The following is a 13,473-nucleotide window of genomic DNA, read 5'->3' as shown; positions in this document are numbered from 1 at the left end:
CTGGGGGGTCTGGGGGCTCGCTGCTTGCTAGGCTGTGCCGCAGGGCCCCTCGTGGACTGCTCTTCCTTCTTCTGTGCTGATGTGAAGACTGCAGATCCCCCGGAAGAGCAGGAGGATACATCCCCAGGTGCCACACCACACCCCATCTCTGGACCGACACCCAACGGTGCCAGACATGGGTGGGTTCCCAGCGGATGCATACGGACGGGCGGCGACAGTGGTTCCTGGAGAGCCCCTGATGCTCCGGGAAGCCCCCTTCCTGCTCTGACACGGTGGGGTCAGAGTGGCCGACATTACCCCTGTGGGAGGACTTCCAGAAGAAGCTGGTCGGGGACACCAGCAGGAGGGCAGTGGCTGCCTCCAGCCACGCGTGCAGGGCCTTCCTCTGGAAGCACAGAAGGGTCTCAGGAGCTGCCGGCCGCCTGCTGCAGGAGGTGGCCGACAGAGAGGCCTGCTGGAGAGAGGGTTGACCGGTGTCTCTGGAACCCCCTTTGGACTTGGGCCTGCAGACGTCATTCTGGGGCTCTGGCCTTTTTAAACTCTTTTCCTCCCGTTCATTCAGTGGTGTTGAGCTGAAAAGGTGAACTCCCAGGGCCAGGTACTGGGTCGGTCTGGTTCTGTCCCCAGAGTGATGTCCTTAGTAGGTGAGGACGGTGAACGGGTGACCCAGACAGACAGGAAGGGAACAAACAGATCAGAGAAGCAAAAGATGGGACGAGATGTCTGTATCGTGTAGGATTTCTCTAGGAAAAATGTGAAATGGGCCCCTAAGAAAATGAAATGTCTGACATGCTGAGCTCCAGATTCCGTATTTCTAGATCGTGTCTGTTGGCTGGTGAGAATCCACTCTTTATTTACTTATTTATTTTAAAAATCTGCTCTTCCATTATTCATTGAGGATGTTCGGCCCTGAGACTCCTCCTTGCCCAGGGAAGGAGATCTGTAGCCCGGAGGCGAGCTGCCCCCCATGCCGAGCTCGTTGCCTGCCCCGTCCCCGCAGCTGACACTTCAGAGGACGGACCCCCAAGTCCTTCCAGCCTGGGCCTCCCCCCTGCTGCTCCGGGGCCAGGACTCCGGGAGTCTTGGGGTGCAGGGTGAAGTCGGGGAGCCTGCACAAGCTTGCCTGCTGTGTTATGTGGGTGGCCCCGCATCCCGGCCCTGCCAGGATCATCTGTCCTGCCGCACTGAACACATCACCAGCTCCCCAGGCCGTGAGAAGGGCAGGTTCCCGTGCGTGCTGTGGGCAGTGACGTCCCCGGGCCAGAAAGCCCTCCCCATCCTCTGCCCGCTTCCGGGGGTCCCCTCCTGCTGTAACCCTCGTCTGCGTGTACGAGGCTGCACTGGCAGAGGCGGCTACCCAGGGACATGTGGGGAACGTTGGTGTCCCTATGCTCTGGCTCTGTGAGGACGCTCACATGTCCACAATTCATCCCCTCACTAACCAGACTCGCACGGGAGGGAGTAAAGGTACCGCCGTCGTCTGTGACCCCAACAGCGTGGCCCAGGGCCTGGCTACTGGGGGCTCAACGCACATCTGAATGTGCGTGTGCGTAGATGGATGGGTGGATGGACTGGTGGACGGACAGGTGGACCGGCTGTCCCCTCCACTGGGCGTGCTCCTGTACATCCTTCAAGCCCCTGCTGGGCACCTCCCTGGACCCGGCTCTCCAGGTTGCCCTCTTTCGCTCCCAACCTGTCTGGTGTTTGTCCCAGGCACGTGATTTGTCTGTGCCTCTTTAGCTTCCTGGTGAGCCACCCACTTGCTGGAGGTGGGGGAGTGTCCCCAACTGCCCCCAGCCCCCACTGAGCAGGGAGCAGCTGCTCTGCAGAGAGCCTGTTGCTGTGAGAAAGGCGGGCCTGGTAGGCTTGGCTGCCGGGTGCGGAGGGCGCGGTTGGAAAGAGGGGGTGCGGGGTGGGGGCGGAGCGCACGCACCTCCCAGCTCAGTGCCCGGTCGGGGCCCAGCGTCCAGCCCACGTGCGGTCGGAGGCAGCCTGCCATCACTCGCTGAAAGGCCCTGCCCGTTCCTGAAAACCAGCCACCCTGGGTGACAACACTGGCTGGGATCCTATTTCTCCTTATTTTACATGGGAAAAATTTAACGCGTTACTTGTCCACCCTAAACCCCTAATCAGTTTCCTAGAATGTACCTGAACTGGTGAAATGCCAACCTGGAAGCCTCAGCCCATGCGGTTGGAATGTCAAATGCTTAGAGCCTGCTGCTTACCGTCACCCGACGTCCTCGGTCGTTATCACCTGTGCATGTTTCCTCTGCTGCAGCACCAAATAACACAGCAATAAGCAAATATTAGGGCCAAGGTGCAGGCAGACGTTTACGATAAAAGCAAGACGTTTCCTGTGATGAGCCGCTTCCCCAAGCAGAGGGTCACGGGCGGGAAGAGGCTAGAGAGGCTGGCGCCAGCTTCTCCGCTGGTGCTGAAGGTGAAGTAGTGCCTTTGGCTCTGGCTGGCTCCAGAGTTGCGACCTGTTGCTGGTCAGTTTGGGGAGGGTGTGCCTTTATCTTCTAGAAAGTTCTGTGATGATGGTGGGGGTGAGGGGGGACAGTGGGGAAAGGTGAAGGGCAGCGCCTGGGGCCAGGTGGGGTCTCTGGTGTGCGGCCTCATACCTGAGGCAGGTGGCAGAAGCCGCTTTTTGAGTGGCTCCTGAGTTTGCGCTCCTGGCATGGGGGGAAGGAGTTTTATTTAAGGATTATCGCTTGATTTTTATTTTTGGCTGAGGCTGGGCCTGTTGAATTGTGCGCCAAGAGGACTCCTGCTCAAGAGTTCTACTTATACGCGTTTAAAAATAGCCTCAAAGCTGTTTTCCTTCCTCCCAGTAGCTTCCCTGTGGGCTGGCGCAGTTGGTCTGGGTGGTGGGCAGGGCTGCGGCCTCCCCTTGAATCAGGGCGGCCATTCGCTCTTAAGAGAGTGTTTGGGGTGGGGGTTGCCCCAGAGTTACCGGTCAGCTGGCCCTCCCTGCTCTCTCCTCCCGGACGCTGGAGGAGGTGTCAAGGCTGGACCAAGTGGGTGTGTGGCCAGCCCAGCCCTGCCGGTGCCTCTCTGGCCTCCGTCGGGGGCGAGTTCTGTGCCACATGTGCTGGCATGCCGGGCTTTTTTCCTGTTGCAGGGCTCCACGTAGGGTGTTCGTTTGGCTTCATCCCGTCGAAAGCAGTGGCCAGAGGTCTGTGTAAATAAGCGGGCTGTGTGCGTGACGTGCAGAACATCTCTTCCTCGCTAAGTTCCCTACAAGCTCCTTCTGGAGCTTGTCCAGGCTTGTTTCATCCCCTGACTGCGAGACACCCATGGCATGAGGCTCCCTCTGGGCTCACAGAGCCTTCCCTGGGCCTCGTCCCCTCCCCCGGCCCCATCCTGTTTTGCTGCCTGACTGCTCTCGGGGTGGGGTGGGGCGGGGGCCGGCCTCCTCCCTTCCAGTGCCTGGGCTGGTGATCAGATGGCTGATTTGTTTACGTAGGTGTCATGTTAAGTGGGAGCCCGGTGTGAGAATTTATGAGTTATGGTCCGCACTTCTCTTTCTGGGTGTGGCACGGAACTTAGAAGGTTGTGGGGTCTGGCTCTTTCCTCGGGCAGGCTTCTTGACTCTCCCTGGCCTCCCGCAGATTCCCTTGCCATCCCTGACGTCTGCAGCCAGGTCAGATGGGCACTCAAGTCCGTCACGGCCGACACCTGACCCTGGAGGAAGATCAGTTCCCCAGGCTGGAAACTGCACCACATGATCCAGGCAAGCCCCTGGCCTCTGCTGAGGCAGCTCCTGCGGCCCTGCAGAGCTGTGGTTTCATGGCTCAAGTACCGGCTGTGGCTCTTACTCCTGGGACACCCCCCACCCCCCACAGGCGTGAAATATGTGCTCCCTGGCCCACCTGTGTGGCTTCCCTGCCTGGCACAACCCATGAGTGGGTGCAGAAGGTCACAGACTCGTGGCACGTGAGGGGGACCCTGGCAGTGTCCCCTTCGTTGGTACTTCTCACAACGAGGGTTTGGAGAAGGCCAGTGAGAGTTTTTGGTGTTAGGGCCACTGCAGTGGGGGCCACGGTAAGTCCTGCTTCAGGTGTGCTTGGGGCACAGCCAGAGATGCAGAGGAGAGATGGGAGGAGGGGGCCGACAGGGGGCCCTGTACCCCAGGAGGGCCACTCTCCCCACTAAAGGACGGCTCCTCGTTGCTTTATGACTCGAGGGACGCCGGGGGCAGGAAAGTCCCCTCCAGGCCAGCTGGAAGGAGGAGGCCACTGGGGGCTCCTCTGCCCTACATTGTCATCTCAGGGGAGGGGAGGGGGCCGGCTTATGGCCTTCCAAAAGTATCCACATCCTAGTCCCTGGAACTTGTGAATGTGACTTTACATGGCAAAAAGGACTTCGTAGATGTGAGCGCGTTACGGACCTGAGATGGGAGATGATCCTGCATTATCCAGATGGGCCCAAAGTAATCACAGAGTCCTCATGAGGAGGAGGCCGGCGGTCAGAACAGGAGATGTGATGGTGGGGTCGGAGGTCAGGGCGATGTCACTGCTGGCTGGGGCTAGAGTCGCAGAATGCAGGCACCTGTAAAAGCTGGAAAAGGCAAGTAGACGGATTCTCCCGTCTTTTACCCTGTCTCCACCTTGACGTTAACCCCAGGAGACCCATTGTGGACTTCTGACCTCCAGAACTGGAAGAGAGTAACTTTGGGTTGTTTTAAGCCACTAAGTTTGTGGTAATTTTTTACAACAGCCACAGGAAACTAACACAGCGGTATTTGAGGGGCTCCATCCCTCCCTACGCCTGTCCTGCAGGACACCTCTCGGACCCCTGACTAATGCAGTAGGGAGCCTCTGGCCCATCCTGGGGTGGGGGTGGGGGTGGGCCCGGCAACACTGGAATCTGGGCAGCTCAGGGCCTGAGGAGCTTCGAGCTGCAGGCCCAGGCTGTCCAGTGCCACCATGGGTGCAGATTTCCTGGGGTCCAGGTTCTAGAGAAAAGACTGGAGACTACTAATGAGGCCACGATCTGGGCTGTGAGATTGGGCGATGGCCTGGGGGGCGGGGGCCTCCCCAGCAGAGACCCAGGAGGGAGGCAGGCCACCACAGTCCCCAAGGGCACCTGGAGGACTCGGTCCCTTCAGGAAGCTGGGCCCGACGAGGCCACCGTTTGAGTGACCAGCTCAGCACTCCCCACTTGGCAGGAAATCAGCACTCCTGCTGCTTTTCTTACTCAGGGAGGAGACAGAAAAATCAGTGGCGGGGATTTGTACTGCCTTTGTCCTGTGGAAAGAGATTGCTGTGCTCCGGGCACTGCAGTTGACCTAAATGTGTTACCGCTGGGAGGGGGCGGGCCCGTAATATCCAGTCGCTGGGTATCATCATCGTTTCAGTCTCGGGGCGAGAGAGCAGCCTGGCTTGGCAGGGAGCATTTGCTCAGAGAGAGGAAGAACTTAGGGGAGATAAATGGTCAGAAGTTCCAGCTGGTTTTATCCATTTAGCTGTCTTTGCAGCTCCAGGAAGCGGGGCACCAGGAAAAGGCGGGAAGCCTTCTTGGGGCTCCGCTGGGAGCTGGGGCACGCTGATTTGCCAGGCTTGCAGAGGAGCCATGTTTGCAAGGCCGCAGGGCCTGCCCTAGGGGCCAAGCCACCAGCTGGCTGGGGAAGGCTTGCCCTGCAGCCATGGGGAGGTGGGGTGTGTGGGCTCCAAGCCGTGAGTGCTGAGCACTGCAGGGCTTGGGTGCAGAGAGCCCGTCCCAGTGGGGCATGGGGTATAGGGAGGGGCAGCTGCCTGAGGCCCCGTTTGTCTCTGAACCCCGCAGGGTTTTGTGGGCCGCCTTTTCATACCAGCAAGCAGGCGGGGCACATCGTGCCCGGCTGGGGAAGTGATCTGTGTGTTCATGGAAGTCCACATCTGTCCCTGGCTGGGACCCACCACCGCAGCTGTGCTGGTGGTGGAGCCTGGTGGCCTGCCGACCTTTCACAGTTTAGTGATGCCAAAAGGGGCATTTGGGGATGTGTTCAAGGGCGGCCCTGTTAAGGAAAATGTGGTTTCCTGTTTCCGATGCTGGGAGGGGCTGAGGAGCTGGAGAGGAGGTGGGGGCTGCCTTGACCTTCAGACGGGCCCAGATCGAGGAGGCGAGTGGGGTGCACGTGGGTGCTGGGGTTCCAACGAGTGGACAGAAAGTATCAGAACCCCGGCCGTGGCCCTTCTTCTCCACCCAGGTGCCCTGCCCAGGTGAGAGTGCAAGGTATCTCCTGTAGAGTCACTGTCACAATGTGAAGACAGAGGCACAGGGGGTGACAAAGCTCTGCTGCCCTCTGAATCCGCCCAAGCCTGGTCTGGAGCCGGGCGGACGCTCCCCTCTGGGGGGAAGTGCTCGGGTGGCGGTGTCCACAGGCCGGGGAGGTGGGCTCCTGCCCTTGCTCACCCAGTGAGCCTCTGCGGAGCCCCGTGTGTCAGGCTGGCTGGGGGCGGGGAGTGGGCAGGAAATCTCCACGTCGCAGGGAGGCCAGGGCTGTCGGTGGGTGTGCGACTCCTCTTGGACCCCAAGGTGACTGGGGCTCCTCCTGCATCAGAGATGTAGATCCGCCTTCCAAGACATCCAGGGCCAGGGTGGGAGCCGGGAGGCAGCAGAGTGGATGGATTTGGGGGTGCTTGGAAGGAAGAATCCCAGACATGTCAGGGTGAGCCGCCCCTTTCCCTCTGCACCAGGCTCTGGTCCCCTGTGCTGTAAAAGAGCAAGGCTGGCCACTGGTGAGCGGGCCGGATGTGCAGTTCCTGTGGCAGGCTCTGGGGGCCTGGCCTCCCGCAGTGCTAGGGAGGGGGCTCTGATTCTGACTCCTGCTCCTGACTGTGACTTGGGGGCTGCCCCAAGGCCCCAGGGTGAGGCCACTGGTCTCCTCTCTGATCCCCCTCCCCTTCCCCCACCTGCCCCGTGCTTGGCTCCTGTGCTGAGCACTTGGCACGTATTAGGCTGTCCTGAGACCAGTAGGGGCACCAAGGCCAGTGGTTGGGGACCTTGGTCCTCAGGGCCAGCTTCCTTCTTTGAAGGATTGATGTGGGAGCCCCTGGAGAGAATCCTGGCTCATGAGAGTAGGCACCTCCCTCCTGGCCCCCTGCAGGAGGGTCTTCCCCAAACTGGCCCAGCCGCTGTGTGGGGCTCGAGGGAGTCGGAGGATGCTGCAGAGAAGGGCTGACCCCAGAAAGCGGACATACAGGAGGGCCCAGCACTCCAAATATTTATAGAGAGAATGGATCCCGGCACTCAGCGAATCTAAATATTTTCTTACTAGTTAGTAACAGAATCCAGAGTCACCAGCTCCCCAGGTGCGGGAGGGGCCGGGACATGCAGGGTCTCCCTCCCTCCCTCCCTCTCGGGTTCTGTGAGCCTGGGCCCGTGTGTCCCGAGGCAGGGAGGTTTGCTGGCCTTTGGCCTCCCCTGGTCCACCTGTGCTTGTGCTCTTCCTGGAGGAGGTCCCCGCCATCGTGCACAGCTGCTTCTAGAGGCCGGCCTGCATCTGGGGCCTGGGGCTGTGGCCTTGGTCCAATCTTGTAGTGACCTTGGTCTGAACTTCAGTGTCTCAGGCTTGGCCCTGTGTCCCAGGTCTGTTGAGGTGTCCAGGGCAGGAAAGGGAGCTGCTGGGGTCGTCCTTACCCCTCCCCAATCTGTCCAGAAAGAAGGGGGCTGCTCGTCAGACTGCTGGGGGTTTCTGGCTCTCCCCCACGGATTTAGTGAATTGATTGGTCAAGCTCTTTGGTCTCAGGAGTATTTATGGGACTTGAGCAGATGCGGTCTTTCCTGTACGAGTTTCTGTGTTATAAGGTTTCAGCTTGTCAGCTCATGATCATGGTTTTTCGTGTTCAAACTGAGGCTGACCAATCACCTGGACCCTTGGCCACCACAGGCCACGCCAAGGCAGACTTTTGGGCACAGACAGTACTGGAGGACCCTCAACCGGGTCCTGCTGGCCACCATTGCCCAGTAACAGCTTCACTGCACCTGGATATGCCCTGACCTCAGGCCATCGTGGTGGTGCTCGGCCATCTGCTGCCTCCCTGAGCCAGTTGAGGGGACAGGGTTGGGCTGGGCTTGGGACCCCAGCCCCCTGCTTGCGGAGGAGGGTGGTCCTGAGAAGTGACATGCTTGCCCTCTCCAGGCTGCGATAGGAACACCTCAGGCGTGGCCCTGCGTCCTTAGGTCAGACTTGTCGGGGCCTGCGGCGCTCTGTCCGGGGACTGCTGGATCTGCTCCTCGTGTTTTCTCCACGGCTCCTGCCAGTCCCCAGCTTGCGAATGGCTGGCGGGCGCTGTGGGGTTGGGGGCTGTGCTCTGGCTGCACCTCAGGCCACCTACAAAGGTGGGTCTGCTACAGCTCCAGGAGCTGAGAGCCGGGGAAGGCAGGCAGTCTGTGGGGTGAGGCAGGCCACCTGTGATAAGGGGCGAAGCCGGCCAGCTGCTGTCACTGTGAGGGCTGTGGCTCTGGAGGGATTGGGTCTTGGAGGGTAAGTGCTGTGTCTGAAGGCAGCTGGGGCCGAGCTCCAGGAGGGAGAGCCACGCTCTGCCCCACAGTGGCTGGCCCTCATGGTCCCTGGCCATGTCCTCCTTGGGGACTTGGATGGGCTGTCTTTCTGGCCTGAACAATCCCTGCCAATGTCTTCTCTTGCCAGCGTCTCCCACTCACATTTGCCCCCCTGTAACACCTGCTCTGCACCCCATGATTTGTTCTTTTGTCTGTGTCCTCCCCCAGAGGTTGGGCCTTCATTTTGGTCATTCTGTATCATGAGTGTCCCCCGTGTGCCCAGCACATGTTTCAGAGTGGCTGAATACTGGCCTGCCATTCGGGGTGGCAATTGGAACCGTGCAGCCGGGGGCATGGGCACTTGGTGCGGGCTCCAGTTTCCTCCTGGGTCAAGGTAAACTTGGTGCTGCGGGGGTGGGGGAGACCACAGGGATAGGGGGCTGGTGCACAGCTGGCCTGGTGTGGGCAGGCCATGGACACCTCTGACCCTTGGGGTGTGTTGGACCTGCTCCTCAGAGTTGCAAAGAATGGGTGAGCAGGCCAAGAGAGCACCGTCTGCCCACCAGTTCAGGTGGTGGGTAACAGATGTGGCCTGGGGCTGCCTCCTCTACCAGCCGGCAGCTGGGATTTGAAGAGCTGAACAGGACTTGGATCTGTGGCTGGTAGAAACGATTCCTTCTGGGGTATCAAGGTCTCAGGCCCCACCCCCTCTCTGCATGAGGCCTGGCTCCTGTGGGCATGCAATGGTTGGGGCAGGTGGCATGGTTGTGAGACACCTCAGATGCCCTGAGCTACCTGTGGCCTGGGCAGCTTCCACCCACTGAGCCTGTGACCCTCACTCAGTGCTCTGGGGTGCAGTGTGTAGGCTTAGGACTGCCCGGGTCCCCCAGCAGGTCACCCTGGGCTGTGCCCACCATGCCGGTTTGCCTCCTGCACCGAGTGCATCCCGTGGTTCCAGCCTGTCTCTGAGCCAGCGCCCTGAGAAACAGAGACACTGAGGAGTGGAGTGAGCATGGCTAGACTGGTCTGTGACCGCTCTGGTCTCATGGGATCCTCCCCATGAGCATCCGATGGCACTGCTGGCAGGGACTGTGGGGACACTGCCCTCTCATTTCTCTCCAGTGAGTGGCTAGTTAATGCTGTTAGTCCAGCACCACCCAGGGCCTGCTCCCAGCGCCAGCTCTTGCTGCCTGGGCCAAGTCTTCCACCCGAATCCGTGCCTGCCTTTGTGGAGCCCGGGCATCCCCAAAAGCCTCTGCAGCGTCAGCCGTCAACCCAGGAAGGCTCCAGGAGCCGTTGCCTCGTGGGCCTCCAGACCATGTTCGTTTTCCCAGTGCCCTGGGCAGCTGGGCAAAACACTGAATTATTTCAGTTCTGTGAGGAGGAGGAAGAGGCCAAGTGGAATCTGAAAACTGTTTGTCCCAGCACCTCCTTTGTTCTGTGTCTCAGTGTCCATTGCCACTGTCACACCTGGCTGTGGGGTCAGGGCCAGAGCACAGCCCCCCGCTTTCCCAGCCTCCCCACTGATGTAAGATTCAGTGGCTGCAAAACCATGCAGGAAATGTTTCAAAAGCCAGGTGTCCGAAGAGCCTGCTGGATCCTGGAGTCTCCAGCTCCCTGGTGCTTGAAGGTCCCTGAGCCTCCTGTGCACTGTGAGAAGTGAGGGCTGTAGCTCAGAGATGTCCCCATCCCTGCAACTCTGCCCTCTGCAGGTGTCCCGAGTGCACATCTGTGCCAGCCGCAGGGTCCTGTGCTGCGGTGCTGCCCATGCACCGGCAGAGGGGAACGTGACCACTGAGTTGTCAGTAACGGCGCCCACTGGTGCTGCCCTCCAGGGGGCTGCAGGCAGGGGGTTTCAAGGGCTGAGATGGAATGCTCTCCCCGGCCAGAGCTGGGGGTCCCTGCTGGGGAGGCCAAAGACCCACTGGGAAAGCCTGCCTCCCGGCCTTTGGGGCTGTCCCCGGGGTCTTGGGGCCTCTTGTTGGGCAGCTTTGTGGACTGCAAGGTGGTCCCTTCTAGGAGTTGCTCTCTGGGAGTGCCTTACAAACAGATGCCCCTCAGCCCCGTGCACACCCAGCACGGCCTCCCTCCCAGGACGGCAGAGCTGGGCTGAGCCCAGCTTCCGTGAGGCGCGTCCCGGGCTCCTGGGCTCTGCAGCGTCCCCTGGGCTGAGAGTTGCAAGGTTCCTCCCTTTTCCTCCACATCTTCTGACCCTCAGGGAAGGGAAGTAGAGGAGCTAGAGGGTACTCATTCGTTCGTTCAGTCATTCATTCATTTCTCCATCCCAGCAGCCACGTGCTGGGCACCGGACGAGGCTGGGTTCATCGGGCCTCCCGCAGCTTCCTCTGGGCTTGTGGGTGTGTGGGACGCCCTGACGTGGGCCAGCAGGGCGAGTGTGGGCAATTCCAGCAGGCTCTGTGGAGTGGCCCCCATGAAACTTGCACAGCTGTCTGGGAAGGGGGAGGCCTGTCCCCAAAGCACAGGCCGCACCTCCCCGGTGGTGGGGGTGGAGGTGGCCGCCCAGGCCTTTGAGGAGGAAGACCTGGCGTCTGCAGGCTGGCTCTCTGCTTTTATCGCAGTATTTCATCTCCTCTTCAGGTATCCAGCCGGCGCCAGACCCCACGAGGGCAAGGGGGAGCTGGTGTCAGGCATGTGATTAGATGTGCCTGCGCCCTGGGTTTTAGGAGGTGGAAGCTGGGACGGGGCAGAGGATGGAGGAGAGAGGCCGCCTCTCTTGTCCCTCTGAGGGGTGCGGCTGTAGCAGCGAGTGTGGGAGACCTGAGCTGAGGCAGAAAGCTGCCCCCAGCCAGAAACGCACACGGGACCTCGGAGCCCAGACTCGAGACTCCCCTCCTTGCTGGCCTTCAGCACCTCCTCCGTCCTCACCCGCGCCCTCCAGGCTGAACTCATGCTAGGGCCCTCTCGGGGGAGCCCTCCAGGGCCTCAGGTGGCCTAGAACTGCCCCCATTGTCTGACCTGAGCCCACCTGCCATGACCTCCCCCACAAGGAAGCCCCGCTTCAGCCCCCTGTGCTGCCCCAAGCCCCAGGCCCTCCCTTCTGCTCCTGCAGGACTGGTTCTGGCTCTTGGGTATGTTCCTGCTGTGGTGAGCGTTCTCCAGGGCAGGGCTGAGTACTGTCTCCTGGGTCCTAGCTGAGCACTGAGCAGTGCATGCGTGGGATCCTAGAGAGCTGAGCATGCATCAGTTATCCACTCAGGGCTGCGGTCCCTTCCCTGACACCAGTCCCAGCCACTTCAGGACAGTTAGCTGAGCTTGGATGTTCTGAGCTGGAGCCGAAAGCTGAGAATGGACCAGGGACGTTGGGAGGGCTGCTCTCACATGCAGAGGTGGGCAGAGAGAGGGGACAGGTTCATGTGACATGAGTGAGTCCCGCCGTGCCTGGCTTAGAGACAGGAAAGAGCAATTTCTGAAGTGACCTTGGTCCTGTGTCTTGACTTCCCCAGCTCTGGAGGCCGCCTGCACCCCTGGCTCCTGGCCTCTTCCTCCAGCCCACCTTCCCACCTCTCTCTGTCTGACCCCTGGCCCTCCTGCCTCCTCTGCCCCAGCGCTGCGCCCCAGGTCTTGCCTTCTCCATGTAGCTGTCTACCAGCATCCTGTCCCCGCTACCCCAGAGCCTTGGCTCTGTTGCTGATGCTTCCTAGAACCTTGCCTGGTGCGTGGAGGCATTGAGTCTGTGTTGGAGGGGTGGCCGAGTGCCGTCAGTGTCCCTTCCTCGGCTGTCCTGTAGGTATGGTGGCAGTGGGTTGGTGAAGCACCTTTTCTGTGTCTATTTTGCACCATTGTGGAGCACAGTAGAGAAATCCTCTTTTGCTTCACCCCAGATTTTGCCGTGACAGTGTAAGAAGAGCCCCAACTAACAGTTCCTTCCCACTGGTGTGTACCCTGGAGAAGGGGCCAGAGAGCTGCCACTACCTGGCAGACGAGGCCAGAGCGCAGCCCTCATCTGATCCCCCTGCAAACTTGAGAAAGTTCAGGCGCGTGGGGCAGAAACCTATCTGCTGTTGCGGAGTTGGGCAACCTTGCCTTGGCATCTCTAAGTCGGCAGTGGCAGAGTGGACGCAAGCGATGGTCAGCTGGCCGTTCTCTCCCTGCACAGAGGAAGAGCTCCGGAAGCTGCGAGAAGAAACCAACTCGGAGATGCTGCGGCAGGAGCTGGAGCGGGAGCGGCAGCGGCGGATCGAGCTGGAGCAGAAGGTGCAGGAGGTGCTGAAGGCCAGGTAAGGCCGTCCTCTCCACTCGGTGGGTGCTGGAGTCGAGCCCCTGCTCAGAACCCCTGCTCAGATCTCCGAGGTGGCCCGGGGCCTGTGAGCGGGCGGCATGGTCTCAGCCCTCCCCGCCTCCCCGGGTTTAAGTCCTGCTTGGGCCTCTGCAGTTCAGTTGTTGGGAAAGTGGCCACCTTCCTGTGCCTCGGGGTCTTCTGGACGATGCGCAGTCTAGAGTAGGTGGTCCTCTCTCACGCTGGGCCTGGGGTGGGGACAGGACTCGAGAGAGAATCAGCGTGGGGTCTGCAGAGCCCTCAGAACTGCCCCGTGGCCCCCCACTCTTAGCCAGCAGATGCCCCCTATCCAGTGGATCTTGCCACCACCCCCACACTCCCCACTCCTGACCCCAGTGTCTGGCGCCAGGGGGCTGGCTGGGCCTCTCAGGACCTTCCTGGGCCCCCAAGCTCCCCCTACCCTACCTTGGTGAGCATGGGAACATGCTCACTGCCCCTCATCTCTGCTACAGACCCTGCAGGTGCCCCTGCTACCCTACAGAGCACTTCCCTGCCCCTGCGGCCCGGATGGGTCCTGGGTGCCCTGCCTCCCACATCTCCCTGCTCCAGCTGGATCACCCCTCCTGGGGTGATGGTGTCACCCCAGCTCCTGGAGGGGGTGTTTGTAGGTGACTTTGTTCTGGGAGGTGGGCCTGCTGGGGTTGCACTGCCCCCAGGCACTAGTGCCCCCTCCCTCACCCCACCTC

At 60.7% G+C, this 13,473-nt stretch overlaps 1 protein-coding gene across 1 annotated transcript in view; it reads left to right on the top strand.

Moving 5' to 3' along the window:
* LOC103605134 (GRAM domain-containing protein 4) overlaps positions 1-13,473 on the top strand; it is a 51,977-nt gene that overhangs the window by 18,217 nt on the left and 20,287 nt on the right. Inside the window, exon 3 of the mRNA XM_008589720.1 lies at positions 12,608-12,728. Within this exon, the coding sequence (XP_008587942.1) occupies positions 12,608-12,728 (121 nt within the window). The remainder of the gene's footprint in view (positions 1-12,607; positions 12,729-13,473) is intronic.

This window comes from Galeopterus variegatus, unplaced genomic scaffold, assembly GCF_000696425.1.
Source record: "Galeopterus variegatus unplaced genomic scaffold, G_variegatus-3.0.2 Scaffold5609, whole genome shotgun sequence".
In the NCBI taxonomy this organism is placed as follows: domain Eukaryota; kingdom Metazoa; phylum Chordata; class Mammalia; order Dermoptera; family Cynocephalidae; genus Galeopterus; species Galeopterus variegatus.
This window is presented reverse-complemented; position numbering and strand designations above follow the sequence as displayed.